This window comes from Melospiza melodia, chromosome 2 (genome assembly GCF_035770615.1).
Source record: "Melospiza melodia melodia isolate bMelMel2 chromosome 2, bMelMel2.pri, whole genome shotgun sequence".
Classification (NCBI taxonomy): domain Eukaryota; kingdom Metazoa; phylum Chordata; class Aves; order Passeriformes; family Passerellidae; genus Melospiza; species Melospiza melodia.
Window position 1 is genome coordinate 103,284,409 of NC_086195.1, and position 18,289 is coordinate 103,302,697.

General features: G+C 39.3%; 1 protein-coding gene across 4 annotated transcripts in view; it reads left to right on the forward strand.

Annotated features, from left to right (window-relative positions):
* SLAIN1 (SLAIN motif family member 1) overlaps positions 1-18,289 on the forward strand; it is a 49,389-nt gene that overhangs the window by 12,439 nt on the left and 18,661 nt on the right. For 2 of the 4 annotated variants that reach the window (XM_063149502.1, XM_063149504.1), the window contains one exon: positions 17,415-17,564. The exons of 1 other annotated variant lie outside the window; for it this stretch is intronic. In XM_063149502.1, coding sequence (XP_063005572.1) covers positions 17,415-17,564 — 150 coding nt within the window. Of the gene's footprint in view, positions 1-15,390; positions 15,541-17,414; positions 17,565-18,289 lie in introns of all 4 variants that reach the window. One more of the 4 variants, XM_063149501.1, reaches the window with a different exon arrangement.

Consider the following 18,289-nt stretch of genomic DNA (forward strand, 5'->3'; position numbering starts at 1 on the left):
GGATGCTGATAGATCTTTAATAAATATTTGGAAGAAATAAAATGTTTCTTTCTAGAGAGGCTTGAGGGAATAGCTCAAATTATATTGTCCAAGCCCATTTCTGCTTATTGTGGACATGACAGGTTCTGATGATGGAAACACTTAAAAGATGCTGCAGAGTACCTTTTATCCTGAACAGTAAGACAGGGCAGAAGAATGCTGCAGCAGTGTAATAGTTGTGCTGATGGTGCTTCTGCAGTTTGTGTGCTTTTGACTCGTGTCTGTGTGCCATTCTCATGCCTGCCCTGTTGTACCATGTTCTTGGGTGATATTATACTCCTCTCTCCTCTGCCAGCTTATAGCTGTGTTGCTTGTTAGTGAGGAGCAAAGATTGCCTCTCTGTTACATGTTTGGACAGTTCTTGGTGCAGTGCACATCTGGAAGGTACTTGCAAGGCAAAGTTTACCTAGGGAGTCTCCCTTGAGATTCCTGAAATCACCCCAGGGAACTTTAAATGTAGGAATGTGCTCTGAGTTAGTGTCAGGAGACATTGGTCTTTCTCTAGGGAATCTGAAGAGGCTGGTCTGCTCAGCTTCAATATTGTTGCAGAAGCCCTAACTCCTATGACAGTAATGATAATGGTATTTTTTCTGTTGCTTTACTCATTTTTCTGGTAGCAATTTTTTGGTTAGTGCTTCTTAATTTGACTCAAGGTTGTTGTTGAACCTTAATTCTATATGAGAATACATATTCTGAATATATTATTATATTTAACAGTCAATTAAACCTCTATTAGAACTTTATTAATCATCAACTCTCACAGATTTTTTCCTGTATGGTGTTTTAGAAGTATGAAAAATCTGTTTCACAGTAGCTTTTATTTTTTAAGTGTATCTTTTTTCTGCTTTTGGTAATAGTGTTAAGTTTCCCATGATAATGACATAACTGTGACACCTGCTATATTTATCCAAAAGCCACAGGGTTCCTGGAGGGTAAGTGCTGCTTTTGACCTCGATTTGAGCCTTAGATTTAGCTTTTTCAGTCTGCCTCAATATAGACAGCAGATACACTTGAACAAAGAAGGGAGTGGGGCATCTTGGAACAGTACTGAAGTCGGAAACTGTAAATTGGGCTCTCTGGCAGAAGCCTCCTGCCAGAAATTTAACCTATGAATACAGATAGCAAGCAGATATGGTTTTAGGGGAGCTGTAGTGTTTGTGTAGGTGTTGCTGGGATGCAGAGGAATTTCAGGACTAAAGAATAATGATAGGAAAAGTGCAATTTAGGGTTAATCCTGGACTAGTTGGACTAATTTTTTTTTTGTTTTTTCATCTATCATAAATGATCAAGAGAGTTATATCCCAACAGACACAAATATTTGAATTCTCACTGGTATATAACAAAGATACTGTTAGGAGAAGAGTGGGAAATTGTCCTTTTTTGAGTCTGTTTTTAACAGAATGGATTCCCTACCCTTTATTCTCGTCTGTTTTGCTGATGGTATTGCAGCAAAGAAAGAATCATGTAAGCTACCAGAAAATTTAAATTTAGGAAATGTAATTATATATTTTTAACTGTATTTTTCCTCCAGCAACTTGTTCAGAGCAAAAATACACCTTTGATTCAAATTCTTGCTATTCTGTCTGATTAGCAGTGTAGCACATGTCCACTTAGGAGAAGTGTTGTACATCCTGTGTGGCATGTGGAGATGAAATTCTCTTTTATTAACTGGAGTTACTGTCTCTGAAGAGTCTGCTAAACAGTTCATAATAGCATTTTTTATACTTGTGCAATGTATAGACTAAATGAGTAGTGTGTTTTCAGCATGAGAGTACCTTGTGTAGTAGCTGAGCTCTGATCTGCACGGGGAGTTGACTAATTCCTGTTCTTTAAATCACACAGAGAAGCCTTGCTCCTTATCCTAGAGGATCTCCCTAAGCGAGGACTTAGAGAGTGACAGGGCAGAGGCACCCTTCATCTTCGTTCACTTTGTCAGTAGCAGTTGAGCTCTTCTTGAAATATATTCAATGCTTTTCAAAAATAAAATTTTTTATACTGCCATTCAATGTTTGTCCTGATTATTACATAGTGGTGATTGATCTTAATTTGTTTTTCTGCAGTGGTGCTGTTACTATTGTCTTCTATTACTTACTCGACTTTGAAGACCAAAGCTGCAGAAGGGGAGTCTGTTCAGTAGAGTTCTTTGGGATTGCTGTGATTGCAATGACTCAGCACCGACCAATACAAATGATCGAAATTACAAAGCAGCTGTTACTTTCTAAGGATTGAGAATATTTCTGAAATAGTGGATGAATTGCTATCAGTGGGATTTTAAATCTGCTATTGGCTGCATATTGTGGGGATGTCTAATAGACTGTTTTAAAAGAGTGTGGAGGTTTATTTCTGCACCAACAAAAGCCTGATTAGGCTAAGTGGTCTTGAAAACAGGCCTTCTCAGGCTGAAGTTAAGAAAACACTGTAAGACTCAATTTTTTCGCTATGTAGAAAGTAGCTTGCTGATGAGAGAAGTTTCTTATGTTCTTAGTAGCCTTGAAGGATACAGAGCATATCCAGGCTCACAGAAGACCTCACATGTTCTTGTTGTGTTACCAAAACATAAGTAACCTAACAGGAGATTGTAAGAATTGATCCTGTCAGTGCAACACAGCCTTTCTACACCCTGCAGAGCATGCCAGGCTCCAGTATATCTGCACAGCTCAGTGCTGCATGGATAATGCACATTGGTATGGCTGTCACTGGTATCCAGCGTGAATGAATGTCATGATAGCGCTCATATTTTGGTTTTCAGGTTTCTAGTTACCATATCTGTTTCCATGTGTGTTAAACATTGTTAAACATGCTTTAAGTGCTTTCAAGATAAGGTTCATACTACTTTATTTAAGCCATCTTAAACTTCAGGTTTGAAATTAGTTACTAGTTGAAAAAAAGCAACATCTTCAGAGCATGAGATCTCTCTTCCTTCAGTGACAGAGAGCAGCATCATTTGTTAGGTAGGACTGGAGGTCACCTTTGAATATTGTATGCTAGTTGAGATGAATACAGGTCACAGTTTCTTAAAAGATGGAGGATATGCTGTGTTTTGCCAAATGTTCTCCTTCTCCTCTGTGACTGAAATTCATATTGGCTTCTGTACTGTAACTCTCATAAGAATTTTTAATCATCAAGCAAAATTAATTTCCAGCTTTTACTTACCCTGTGGTATACTGGAATTAAATCTGTTGAAAACAGGCTTTCTGCAGCTTCAGGACTAACCTGAGGCAAGAATCAAGTGTCTCCAGTTTTGTGGTACAAAGGAAGGTAACTAAATAAATACCATTTTAAAAACCTTCTGTGATTGTGTCTAACATACTCTATATAGGAGTAGAAAACTTAAAATCGTAGAAATGTAGTAAGAAAAAAACTGTATGGATTCAAAGCCTGCTGAAGTCACTGGAAGTCTTTAATTTACCTGGGATTTGTGCATTATCTTTATATTCCTTCAGGTATTTGCTAATGAATCATATGCTTTTTGGGATGAGTGTCAGATAACTTGGAGAGGAGTCTTCTGCTTTATGTTTGAGGTGGTAAAATGTGGTAAGCTTTCCACATGTGTATTGTTTCCAACATGACTGAAAAAGAAGTAATTTTATGCTCTAGATTTGACTGGTAGTGATCAGTACAAATTATTTCAAACTCTGGAATTTGATGCCCTATATTTAGAGATTTTACTATAGGGGGACTTTGCAAAACTTGCCTAGACACCATGGGATTCTTCTGACTCATAACAGAGCTACATATGGTATTTTTGACATTGGTAAAAGTGTTGGAAAGATCAGGTCTGTGCTAAAGATGTGAATGCAGCATGGTTTTGTTCATCAGGAATGTGAAAAGCTGTACATCTGTGACCTGCTTTGGCCAAAGTCCCTGGTATATACCTACATTTGTTCTGGGACGTTTTCTTTGTATTGATATAGCCTGTCTAGTCCATGGCAATGCTTGTGGAGTGTTCTATAAAGAGCAACTTTGCTCAGTGGTGTAAAAGTCATTTACAGATGTTATTCTACTGTATTGGCAAAATGCCTCTTCACCCACAGGCTTATTTGGTTTTCATATTAAGGAATGTAAAGAATTGAGTGGGTGTGTGGAGTAGACAGGTTAGGAGAAGCCAATATCTTCTAGCTGCAAGGCAGATGCCCAAGAAAGCAGCATGGTCATAAGGCATATTCAGGGAGTTACCTGACAGAGAGCTAGCCAAAAATGAATTAAATGAATTTACCAGCTTCTACTGCAACTGAAAAAAGTTGTCACTACAACCACCATGATGTGTGTGAAGGTGGATGAAGCCCTCTGAATAGGGGGCATGAAACTGCTTCTTCCTCTTGGATGGTGGGGCAAACTCCTCATATAAGGATAGCCACAAGGCACAGAGCTGACTGGCTGGGCAGGAGGACGACCTCTAACAAAAGTCACATAACCAGCGTATATACCAGATGGGTTTCCAAAGAGGCAGCAGGCCAGATTCCTCTCAGTCAGCTTCACCACTGGATAAGTTTTAGGATGATGAAGGGCTTATTTAAGTGCACAGATTTATGATCATGGGCCTACATTAGAAGCAACTCTCACTCCAACATACATTATTAATTTTAAATGTAATACCAGGTTTCTCTCTTCATTGATCCAGAATCTTGGCTATCGAGAGTTGTAAGTTAGAGGGCTCAGCCTGCCCCAGGGAATTGTGTCCAGGGAGAGTTGGAGTGCTACAGCTCTCCTGTTCCTTTCTGTTAAGTGGTTTTCAGTCTTGCAAAATAACAGCTCTGGTACCTATTTTCCGTATCAAAGTGGAAGGAATTTTTTTTTTTTTTTTTTTTAATATCTTGATCGAGGCCTGACTTGAGACTTTAAACTTTCTTTGTTTCTTTATACCAGACCTGAAAATCAGTGGCAAACCCTACAAACAACATGATTTCGAGTGAGGTTGCCAAAATTGTGCCTCTTTCCTCTGTGAGGATATGTCATTGATCCAGTTACAGTCAAGGCACCTCTCTGCAAGATGATAAGTATAGCAGTTTTGAGCCAGAGAAAACAGATCTACCTACATCCTCATAATTCTGGGTAATGGCCATAAGCCACAGAACTGTGCTGGTAATAAATCTGGCACAGTGCCTGTGAAACTCCTGGTCACCAGAATTTTACCACCTGAGCTGCATCCTGGGCAGCCATGTTCGCTGAAGATGCTGCACGTTTGGAATTGTGGCAGCTGTGGAGGTGATGGCCACAGCCACATACTTCTTGCTGCCGAATATCTGCAGACATTCCCTTGACTGTTGCAGACAAGAATATGTCATACTGGTCTGCAAAGCAAATCTCCACTGGATTTATAAGCAATGAACTATATGGTAGACAAAGTCTGCTAGCACTCTGCAAGCAAGTAGGCTGTGAAGAGATGTCCTGAGGCCCAGACATGCTGTCTCTTAAACCTGGGAGATGCCACAGACCCAACCTGCATTTAAAGAAAAAGACAAAAAGACCTTTTTCTGTTCAAAATGTACCTGTTTTTGTTGCTTGTGGAATGTTGTGGCAAGCAGAACAATTAAACCAGGTCTGAGTGATTGCAAAATACTCTTCCCACAGTATTCTGTGGGATTTTGCTGTATCACACTGTCACTGAAATACAAACAAAGTAGTTGCCAAAGGTAGCAAATTCAAGAGAGAAAATCAGGTTGGGATGAGTTTCGCAATGTTTATGCAAAATGAATATGAGACTTTGGCTTTTGCCTGTCATGTTGTGGTAACGTGTGCATGTGTGTAGTCAATGATAGACCTGTGTTTCATTAAGGAAAATATAAACTCTTTAACAAATTGTGCCAGCAGAAATGATTTCCCTTTGGATTAGTAGGCAGTGAGTAAAATGTGATTCATGATGATCACAACGCTCCAACAATGTTGAAGTGATATGATATGACTTGTGGCACAGCTCTGCTTAAATCTTAGTGCCACAGACTGCAATAGCAAGTCTTTAGAGGAGTAGGGCCACATTAGAGGAGTAGGGCCACAACTCCGAAATTAGTGTGGTATGGAGGTTTGGCAAAGTTATTTCAACAGATTAATTTTCCTCTGGGGCACAGCTGGCTGCTTTGAAGGTACACTGATTGTAGAAGAGACATTAGTTTCTTACTGCAGTTCTACCTTCCTCTGGTTGATGCACTAGTCTTCTCAGAGCTTCTTCAGAGCTCTTCATTTGTGCTTACAGAGGTTGCTGCCCCTTCAGATCTACTAGCTGAGATGATTGGATGATGCCCAATTCAGTCTGTACCTGCTGGGTGTACCTTACCAGACACCTGGGAATTTACAGCCAGAACCAGCAGAATCAGGAAGTCCATCCAGCTGGCCCAGAAAGAGTTGGGGAAATATATTTCAGTGGCCTGAGGTGCATTGTCTGCACATCCTGATGGTAGATCTTTATCCAGTGAGTGACATCATAAGGTGGTTACAATTTTCTTTTTTGTTGCTAATTGTTAAAATACACTGAAAATGTCTTGCTTTACTCTGTGCTGTGTGGGTGTGTGAATGACTGGATTCAGACATGGAGTTCATCTCTCCTGCCCTTACGCACACCTTGGAGGCTGTTCTCTGATGTGTTTCTTTTGGAGGCAGTGTTACTTCAGCTGTCCCACCTTCCTGCCACTGTTCTCCACTTCTCCATCTCTCCCTTAAATGTGATGGTACAAGTGATCTTCATCTTCCTGGTAAAGGGGATTGAGAAACACTTCCTTGTTTAAAAAAAATTAATTAACACAGAGGTCCCCTTCCTACTGGAAGTGCTGCTGAGAAAGTTGCTTGGTGACTCCAGTTGAATACCAGCTGGTTTCAGGAGGAGGCATGCAAGCATTGCAGTGCTCTAGTGCTGCGAGAGTTGTCTTTTTCAGTTGTTTAGAAAAAGTGAAAACTGAAAGCAGTCTTTGAACTCTGTTTTTAAGCTCTGTTTATTGTTCTCTGTAATGAATTCAGTCAGAGAGTTTAGTTTGTATGCAGAGATCTGTATTGGAGCCAGTCACACTGGGCTGCCATTGTAGGCAGAGCAGACAAAGGGGTATAGCTCCCTTTGCAAGGGGTGCTATACCTCTTTGTCCTTTGCAAGCAGAGGTGAGATGAATCATTCCCTCTCCTTCCTCTTGGAAATATAGTGTCCTGAGGTGACTAGGTCAGCCATTGATGTCTGTACAGAACAGCATCTTCCTTGTGGCTGGGGCACAGGATCCAGCATCCTAAAGCACCATGAATAGATACTGGAAGAGAGAGAATGTGGGAAAGTACTGTATATGACTGCCCTGACACCATGCTAGCTGTATAGCCAGTTCAGTGACTGACAGAACCAGATGTGAACTCTGAATTAGATGTGATTTATTAACCTTTGGTGGATTCTTCTTTAGTGAGTTTGTGTATTCTTCCTGTGTTAATTTTTGCATTCACAGTGCCCTTTGGTAAGAATCCTTACCAAAATCCTGTTTTTGAAGGCTCTTAAGGCCTTACTTGAAGGCTTTTAAATTAAGTGGAGTAAACACTCTTCCTAATAATGAGATATTAATAGTTTGGTAGAAGAATCTGGGGCTGTGTATTTTGTTCCGGGTTACCCTGTGTATTGGTACATGAGAATGAGTCTTCTGCTCAGAAAGGTCTGTCTTACTTCAAACTAGCTGAAATGTGAGCTGCTCATGTATGCTCATAGGTTCTGGTCAATCCACCAAATAGAATGGAAGTGCATCAGACTGACTTTTGTGTAAAAACTGGGAGCTGGGGAGGGAACAGATATTTGGGCCCTAGGTCATGCCTAAGGCTTAATATTTCAGCATAGTAATTGGCCAAGTTCTCAAAGGAGGGAAGCCAAGTTTGGCTGTTAGCTCTAATCAGAACATTTGCTTTTGGGTGTGTCAATGCAGGTAGAGTTTTGCACCCAGGAGGAAGATGAATGCTGAGAGAGTTGCATTTTTCACAGAGCCTCTGTGCTTGTCTGTTTACATAGCTGTACAGTAAAAGGCTTGCCTTAAACAAAGAGCCAAGTTAAAAAAACCCACAAAACAAGACTAAACCCACAACCTTACCCTCCAAAGGGCATAGCTAAAATCCTTCTTTGGGATTTGTAGGAAGTAGCTTGCACCTTGTGATTCCATTTCCTTTCTAGTCTTTTGAATCCTTTGATGTCATAAAATAATTTTTGTTACAAAATTGGGTCAGTGAATGGTGTTTGGAGTTTCCATGCTGTTCAGTGTGCTGCAGCTGGGCCGTGCTGTGGGTGTGTTTTCAGCATTCAGTGTGTACAAAAACAATTTTCAGGTCAGTTTTTCACTGGAATACATCAAACTAGAAGAGTAACTTACATTTACCTTTGAAACTTCCCTGCTCGCACCAATGGGTAATCACTGGCATAACTAGACTGTGTCATGCAAAGTATTAGTCCTGAATCTTAGATTTACATTTTTGTCACCAATAGCAGTATGTCAGACACCACTGCTGATTGCATTCCTTGCTGTGCTAGCTGAAAGTGACAGGAACTGCTGCAATTTAGACAATCTTTCTGATTCTGCCTTTAAAAGAGGTCTGTGCTATTTTTTCTGGGACAGCTTTTGAGGTATATGTTGTAGCTGTGTATATCAAGCAGTTTTATATTAATTCATACCAACTGAACTGCTTTCTCATTCTATGCTAATACTAGATCAGTTCATGTGAATGAACTGGGAAACAAATTTCTCAGGTACTCCCAGTTTTCTCACATTTTTAAAACAGAAGCTCTCACATACTCTTGAAGTTGCTTTTCAGTTTCCTAGGCTTAGGGGCAAGTGGACACTCTTCATTGATTTTCTCAGCTCCTCCTAATTTATCACTGTTTGTCCATGTGGTGCATTGCCCCTAGCTAGACACCAGCTGCCCACCAAAACTCTGCTATTGTTCCCATCCTCACCTGCACAGGGAAGAGAGAATTTAATGGAAGGGTTGTGGGTCAAGATGAGGACAGGGAGAGATCAGTCACCAGTTAGTATCACAGGCAAACCAGACTCAACTTAGGGAAAATTTATTTTATTGCCAACCAAATCAGAGTACTGATAATGAGAAATAAAACCAAGTCTTAAAACACCTTCCCCCCACCCCTCAATTCTTCTGACACTTGAAAGGAGTCCCTTTGTGCAGCCTATACTGGGAAGTTATTGTTCTCATTGCAGTTGGGAATGAGGGGGTGCTCTCCTTCTCGTGATGGAGAAATCAACAGACAGAAATGACAGACAAGCCTCAAGCATTTTATGATCTCTGTGTGACAGGGCAGGGAAATAGTTCTGGGCAATGACAGTTTCAGTGTGACTGCAAATGTGCATTAAGCATATGAGGTGTGACTGCCTGATAGCAAAGTTTCTGCCACTAGCAGGATGGCTGGCTGAGCTCAGCTGTGGTTAGGAAATCAAACTGGAATAAGCTGATGGGATGACCAAAGCTGATGGCTGTGGGAGACGGGAACTAGGAGTGTGCTGCTTGAAAAGTCAAGAAGTTTGCTGTATAACATTCAACAAGATGGGAAAATGGACGTGTCCCAAACTAACTTCCAGATTTACAGGTACAACTCCATGCTCTTTACTCACAGTTATTAGAACTGAAAACGTTGCTGTCTTAAGCCCAGATTTTACAATCTTGTAAATGATAGACCCATAATTTTTTCCAAAAAATGAATTTTTAGGACTTGAAATTACAAAGGAAAGCTTTGAACACTGTGTTTTTGAAGAACTGTGGAAGGTATTACAGTCATTCTGAGCACAGGACTGAGTGCCTCACCCTGTGAAACAGACCAAAGATTGCACGTAGTTTGAAGGTTCATGTGTTCAGGAGCTACTGAGGTACTTGAAATACAGATTCTGCTTTTTTGAAAGCTTGGCTCCCTGAAGTTCTTCTATTGGATAGGAGCAACAGTGTTGGTTCCTGGTAAGTATCTAGCAGGATACTTACTGTCTTGTATTGCTTCAAGTTCTCACATGAACTCTGGGTTTTCAAGTGACTCAAGTAAATCTCTACAGGCTGCTGACTAGTGGGAGCCCATGTTCCCTGCTTCTTGAGCCAGTACTGTTATTGCATAACAGCACTAATCAATGAGTAGTGGGGAATATTTTCATGTTTTCCTCTGTCAGTCTTTTCAGGCATGTTAGACACACAGAGATTCCCAGATGTATATCTGACTGCAGGAGTAGTTCTCAAACTCTGCATTGCTTTTTAACAGGGACCAAAAGTGAAGGTAAAATACCTGTCTTCAGGAGGGAGAAGTTAGTTGTGCCTCACGGAGATGATGCCTCTTAGTTGGCTTAGGCATTCCTATCTATGGTAGAGTGAGGGTTTTGAATTCCCTTCCAGCACTCTGGATTTTCTCCTGTGATCAGCTAAACGCTTCTGTTTTCCATGTAGGTCTCTGTGTTTTATTCCCATGAGAGAGATTTTTCTTTTAAGCATGGCTACTGTGCAACCACACATATTCAGAATACACCAGGGATTTGGTTTGGGTTTTCTGCTCTAAAGAAATTGTGTTGGCAGAAAATTATTTGCAGTGCTGCAGATTCACAGTATTGTAAGTGTTCCTCCAGTGCTGGCTTGAAATGGGAGTTTGTTCAGGCTTTGTAATTAGAACCCATATTCAAATGTCTGCATGTATGCTATATAATTTGTTTTAAGCATGAGCTTAAAAGGTATTTTTGACTTTGCCTGGAGGCCTATACAAAAATTAACTAATTGAGTGGATAAACAAGACAGATGATGCCTGATATAATTTAGCATGTTTAGTCAGTAGTACAACACTGATATATGTGATTTTATTGTTTTCTGTCTTTATAGCAAAAAAATACTGTTTATTTGTGTTGCTTAGAGTGAAAGAAAGTTCTTGTCTGGCAAACTGAGCTCACTGAGTGTCCTAATGGAGTCCTGAAAATGGGAAGGTGTTTAAAATGTGCACGTACTTGGTTTGGTTTCTTGGAAACCCTTATACCCTTAGCTAATATGACAACAGAATCACAGAATGGGTCACACTGGAAGGGACCATAGTGGGTCATCTGGTCCAACCTCCCTGCTCAGGCAGGGCTATCCTATAACACATTGCACAGGGTTGTGTCCATAGGGCTTTCAAGTACCTCTGGTAAGGGAGCCTCCACGATCTCTCTGGGCAGCCTGTTCCAGTGCTTGGTCACCCACATGTCCTGGATATATCACATGTGATGTTCCAGGTGTACCTGATTCCTCAAGTAGAGAATCTGTTCTTGAGCTGTCCCTGTTCACACCAGTGTAACCCCTCATAACTAAAACAACGTAATGAGGATCTCTACCTGTTACTACCTTGTGTTCCAGCTGATGAACATTCCCATTAATTTAAATAGCAAATTTCATCTTCCCTTTCAAAAACATGCTTCTGTATATGTTTAGGACTTCTTTTTTTACCTTATGTGGCTTAAATGAGGAATTAGTTTTAGGAGGGGGATTGCTTTAAAAATGGTACAGAATCCCGTGGTTTTGCAGGGTGTGTGTTCCTTTTGAGTGCTGTGGATGTTCTCATATTCAGGCTTTCATGTGAAATTTTGCAGCAGTTCTTATTAAATACTGATTATTCACAGGATTCAGTATGGTGAATATTTTTATTTTTAAATTACTTCTTCATATTTTCCTATATGAGTTACTGTTTTCATCTGTTTTAGCATTTTGATATCTCCAGGGATGTTATAAAAATAAGATTAATTAATTTTTAAACCTTCAGTTCTATTTGTAAATATTTAAAAGGTATGAGCAGTCTCACTTGTTGCTGATTTTATTTTTGGAAGGAAAGGTTTTGATTGCTCACTTATGTGGTCAGTTTGAAAGTCCTTTTTTAAACATATTAGAGTAGGTACTGTGTAACACAGTGCATTATCAGCAGTCTAGTTATTAAGAATTTATCAAAACTAAGGAAATAATATGCAGAAAGTTGGACACTTCTAATAGCTGTAGACTTAAGATGACTGGGACAATTTATGCTTATTTTATTACAATATTCATTCCACCACCTTAATGCATCAAGAAGTGAAATTTAAAGTGTTTATGTCTTCGATGTCAGCAAATGAAATGGATTTTTTGGCTTCTTTTCTCTTGGTTGTTGTTTTAGATGCCTCTGCTTTCCTTTTCACGGCTGAATCTCTTCCTTCCTTCAGTGCATCTTCAGTATAACTTACTCAGAGCAGAATTATCTATGTTCCTATTCAACTGCAAAGATTAGAAACTTACTTTGTTTTTAAAGGGTACCTGATAGTCTTACTTCACTGCAGATAACTGGCATTGGGGCTTTAAGAAGAAGCTACAAATACTGTAAAATTCAGAGCTGAACAGCCAGGAATTTAAACTTAAAATAAAGGTCTTAACAACATTGTCTCATCCATCACAGCAGACTAGTGCCTATCATGCTAACCAGGACAGTCTCACATTCAGTTTGGAGCAAAATAAGTGTTCTGAAATGACTATCTATTGCACAAGTTTGGGATTTTACAAATTTTACATGAATTTACATATTTGCTTACATGTCTATAGCGCTCACTTCCTACGTAACTTTTTATGGTTTTGGCATTAGCACAAGACTTCAGTAAGTCTTAATTTTGCTGTCTTTCTTAGTACGGTAAAGTGCTCAATATGTATGTTGATATTCCTATTTGAAACCTAATGAAAGCTGATTTTTATATTTGATCCTAAACAATGGATTAACTCATATGCCTAAAAAGTATCCATCATTTCCTGATGTTTAGACTAGAAAGGTTTATTTTAGGCAGAGAGGCAGAAGTTTGTAGGATTGGGAATGTTTTACATTGGTGTCCCTAGAGATTTTATATATATATGTTTTACATTGGTGTCCCTAGAGATTTTATATATATAGAGGTTAGTGTAGATAGAACTTCTTGGCTCCATCCATCCATCCATCCATCCATCCATCCATCCATCCATCCATCCATCCATCCATCCATCCATCCATCCATCCATCCATCCATCCATCCATCATCTTTCCTTGAGAACACATGCTGTTTGAAAGAGGAGTTTGAAATCTGGTTAGCCATAAATATTAATTAAATTCTTGGTGTGGATTCTTGCTTTCAAAGTCATAATAACTGTTGCCTTGTGCTCAGTGGGCCAGCTCACAGTGGTTATTGTAGAGGGTAATGAATGATGTTTATTTATGCTGTGTGCCTGACCACATCTGGGGGTGAGAACATGCTGGCAGCTAATTGGCCTGGCAAATGGTCAGGCTGCTACAAAGCAGTAGCTTGTCCTAGGCAGGAAAATAAAATCTCAGGCAACTGTCATCCCTTGCTCTTATTGATGGTTCCTGGTGGAAATGACAGACATTAGCTGTGGATGTGATATTGAGATCTGCTCTTATTGTATGGATTTCTTTTCAGTGAATACCTTAGATCAGTTTGCTGTTATTAACACCTTGTAAATTAATCTCAGCCCCAGGGACTCATGTTAATTGCTAGTTTGTAGAGTTACATTCATCTGTGTTTGCTCTCCTTTTTGTCCTGAGACACTTGCATGCTTCACTTTAGAACTGATCCTGTTAGTGAATGTTGAGGACAAACAGTCCAGCTGGGCAGTCTGTGTTGTGTGCCTTGGTTGGCATCGAGCAATTTCCTGAAAGTGGTGCTGATGCTGCCTTTAAAGATCTCAGAACTTTGGGTGTCTTTGAGCTCGAGGGAACCAGAATCACCAAAAATGAGAGAATTGCAATAATTCTTCAGTGAGGGGACAGCAAAGAACACAGTTTGAATTTTTATGCTACTTATGTGTACTAAGCTACCTTCCTCAGAGCCTGAGCCATGCAGGTACTGCCTGTCCCGGCAGAGTGCTGTGTGCCTGTGCTGGAAGCAGGCAGTTGTCTTCATTCCAAGCTTAGTAGCACTTGTGGGAGGAGTTGAAGAGGCTTTTACTCCTTAAAAACCCAGGATACATTTAAGTAGGTCAAAGCAGAAGGAACAGGAGGAGAAATGACACTGTTTGGATTGGTGACAAACTGATTGTTCCAAAAGTTGTGAGGATGTGATTGACAGCCCGCCAAGACATCCTTCCCATGGCTACTTGAAGTTGATGTTAGCAGGAGGGAGGAATAAAGTTTGTATGCCCTGCTAAATAATTTTGGTGTGAAAAGAGAAAACTTGAATGTTATTTGAATGGCTGTTAGCATGTAAAATGACCAGATTAACAAGTCCAGATAACACAGCAGATTGTAGTATTAAGTAGCCATGCGACGGAGAATGGCTTTTGGAGGCTTTTGGACCTTTCTGGTTTTGAAAATCAGTTTGTGGCACCTGACACTGCAAAGAACACCTGCTGAACATTGAGGTTATGCCATTGATTTCAAAGCTAGGTGTAAGTATTTTCCTGGCTCCCTCTGTTGTATACATAACATCTATGAGTAGAAAATAGATTCTGTTTAAAAAAAAGCAATTCCATCATATGTTTTTCATCTTTCCTTGTATTTGAATGAGTTCTCTGAAATTTATGTATTTTTAAATTTTCCTTTTTCTTAAAACAATTTTAGTACTAATATTTATTTATTTTTGGAAGAGCATGTGAATGTTGTTTATTCTACTTTTTCAAGGTATGTAAAATAGGCAAAGGACAGTTATATTAATACTGGGTGGGTAAGAAAATGTAAATTAAATAAATGTAAATGAAACAAGCCTTTAGCTTTATTTTTGCCAACTCTGAGTGCTTTGTGATATTGCTTAGAAAACCAGATGCCTTGCAAGTTTTTTGTAAACAAGGTATAGAAAAAGGGATGCCTTGTTCTGTTATTCAAGAAACAGTGGGGAAAAAAATCATGCTTATGCAATCAGGAATTTGGTGGTGTAAAAAGAGAAGGGAAAATATGGTAGCTTAAAAGCTTGATATGGGATTACAGTTGTTTTTAGCACTTGATGGTTAAGCGTCTTTTACTGCTCTGTCTCTGAACTCCCATAACTCATAATTTAGCTGCTGATTCAATTGTGTGATGATTAATTGTCATGAACAATTCCTTGAAGAGCACTATAAATTTCATTTTCATTTCTCTGCTAACTGTAGCAGTTTTTACTTCCTGTTATTTGTGTGTTGGTCACCCAGTGATGTATGTGATGAATATATACCAAAAAGGTGCATATGCAAAATATAGTCAACAGATATATTTGCTAGAAAACCTTTTAGAGCTCACTTTTACATGCAGAAGACTGTGCTGATCCTCTGATTTGCTGCTGAATTTTCACAATTTTTTCCTCTTGTATTAAGTAGAAAATGTATGATGAACAGATTAAGATGAGATGATTTTTCTCTCTGACAGTACTGTTCTATTAATAACTGTAAATCTTGTTTTCTCCCCCTCCTCCCTCGCATCCATAACAGCTAGCCGATGGCGGAGCCTCTTCTCTACGCCTGTCTCCTTGGCTTTTCCCTATAGTCCTGTTGCAAGACTCACCCCATATACCAATGGCTGTAATAGTCCCAGCTTCTCTAAAACTTCCAGTAAAGCAATACTAACACCTGAGCGGACAGGTAATGCTTATCTTTTTATTGATTTACGGTGCTTACAAAAGGGCTTGATTGTATCTAATCCTGCTAGCATTTAACAGCAGTACTCTTTTTAAATGATTGTATATGAACTCATATCTCAGAGGGAAATTGGAGTTTTGGGCATTTTTTTAATGCCCTAAAATTTGGCTGTTAACTACAAGTGTTATGCGGCATGTTACAGGAGAGTGATGCTAGTAAATACCACTAATGATTTACCCAGTGGTACAGTTGTGACTGTGTCAGCTTTGACAGTCCCCAGCTTTGTTGCTCATTTCTGCCCCATGGTGCCCCTTCCTTGTGTCCACAGAAACATATGTACAGCTGTGTAATGAAATTGGCAGTGAGAATTTATAATAAGAAGAGCTGGCAGAATCATGCCTGTTTTCAAGCTGATATTGTTGCTTATTTTCAAGATTTGTTTTATGTTTTCCACTATTTTTCAGGGTACACACAAGTTCTAGGAAAATAGAAAACTTTCTGTGGTCTGTAAATTGCAAGGATTTTCATTTTCCTTCTTCACTACAGATATCAGGAGTCAGTTTGTATCTGTGACTGCCCTTAAACTGCAGTGGCAGTGGAGAAAACAATCTTCTGGGTGAAAGACAGTTACATTTCATTGCTGGCAGGAGCAGGCATGGGCTGAGGATGGGCTGATGATCAGTGTCACACCCATCTGTGTGCAGTGTTCCTTACAATGCTTGAAATCACTGCAGAAATTCCTATTTTAAGGGATATGAGCACTGTGGGTGAGAAACAGCTCCAGACAGAGAGCCTGCTGTAGCTGTCTGCGTGTGAGTGAAACATCTTCCCTATTCAGTGGGATGAAGCCTAGTTCCTAAATGAACTCATGCTGTTTGAGGTACCCTCAGGTACCTTTTCTAACTTCCCTCTGCAGCTCCAAAGGAGCACAGCTGTTACTACCTCTGCAGAACCTCAGGGACTGCTGTAACTTAAACATTTAAGAAAGCAAACACATTTACTCCATACAGTCCTTCCAAAACAAAGTAATCCCCTGCTTATCCTTTTCTTTTGGAGATATTATTAGAAAATAGCTGAATTTAGGATGAATTTTAGGTGGCTGCTTTCAGCAGTGCTAGAGGATGCAGACACACCTGTGATACAAGCACAGCTGGTGAGCCATAGTCACAGCAGTTCTTGCCCTGCAGGCTGTGGGTCTCTGGTGGTCCACAGGACATTAGAAAATTATTTACTGTTTTAGTTGATGGGATTTTTCTTTAAAGTTGGACAACAACTAGCTCATGCAACTAATTGCAGGTTAGTTTATATTTTACTATTACACTCAGGGAAAAAGTATAATCCAGAGCCTTTCAAAAAGGTAGCTCTTTGAAGAAAGTAATGCTTTCTCTGTTGCATAATGTTCGACCCTAATTGTTACTGAGATTGAGTTATATGATAATTATATATAGTTTAAAAAAATAATAGTAAAATTTAGCTAAATGGCATTTGAGTATTGAGCAGAAGTCAGTGACACATATCCATTTGTTTTTCAAAACAGAGTAGGGAGAATCACAGTCCCATAAGAGAGATGCAAATGCAGATTTTGGTTAGACTATACTAATCTGAGCTGTATCAGAACATTATTGGGTAAATTATTCATTGTCTGGGCTATGCAATGCTATTTTGGGAACAAGCCAAGGAATTCATGATCCATTCATACACTTACTACTTCTCATGAATATCAAAGCTCTTTGCTAATTGTTAGTGAATTGCACTACACTTCTGTAAGTTTTTATGTGCTATTCAGAAAATGTTTTAAGCTACTGTAATGTAAATTCAGATGATTCTGAATGAAGTTGGCCATATTTGTAGCCTAAAGTGTATGCTTTCTTACTTAGGGTACATTTCTAGGAGTTCCCCTTTGAGTCCACAGTCATCGGTAGACAGTGAACTGAGCACTTCGGAGCTGGAGGATGATTCCATCTCCATGGGATACAAGCTGCAGGACCTCACTGATGTTCAGATCATGGCTCGTCTACAGGAGGAGAGTAGGTGGCACTTTTTTGGTTTTCACAATAGTCTGAGGAAGACTTCTTATTATAGTTAAAACTGCTCCAGTCTGGTCTCAGTGAAGTAAATATTTTTTAAGTTGTATTGCCTCTTGAGTGGCAAGTGGAAGTACTCTTCACCTGCATGGAGAAGGTGTGTATGTTGTTGGGTTCATGTTAATCTGAACTGGTACTGGATCTTTCAAAATCTGATGTTTATGTTTTCCTGAATATTAATTGAAATAGTTCTGTTTATGGACAGGGAAGATCCTAAAGCATTTTTTCTCATACGTGCATTTAATGAGAAAGGTAAAAATAAGCAGCTCTCTTGGCTTTCTTTGGCTCCACTTCAATTTTCTTATATTTTCAGATGAGTTTGGAAATGAAATCCTGCTTAAATACAGAATTGGGGCTTTTAAATTCAATATCTTGGTATAAAACTAGTAATTATGCACAAATCTGAGTCTAAAGTCGTCTTTGACATAGATTTTAGTTTGGCTTAATAGTAATTTTTGTAAAATGTCTTTATTAATAAATAAAACGCATTTGACTTAGAGGTTACTGAGACATTAAGTGGAGTATTTCTCCTGTATCCTGTTAGTGCCAAGTGAGATATCAAGGAGGAAGTGATGAGATTAAAAGCAAGAGAAATTCACAGACAGGGCCTGAATGAAAATGCCAAGTAATAAGTGATTTTATAAATCAAAAATAATAAAATGAGAAAA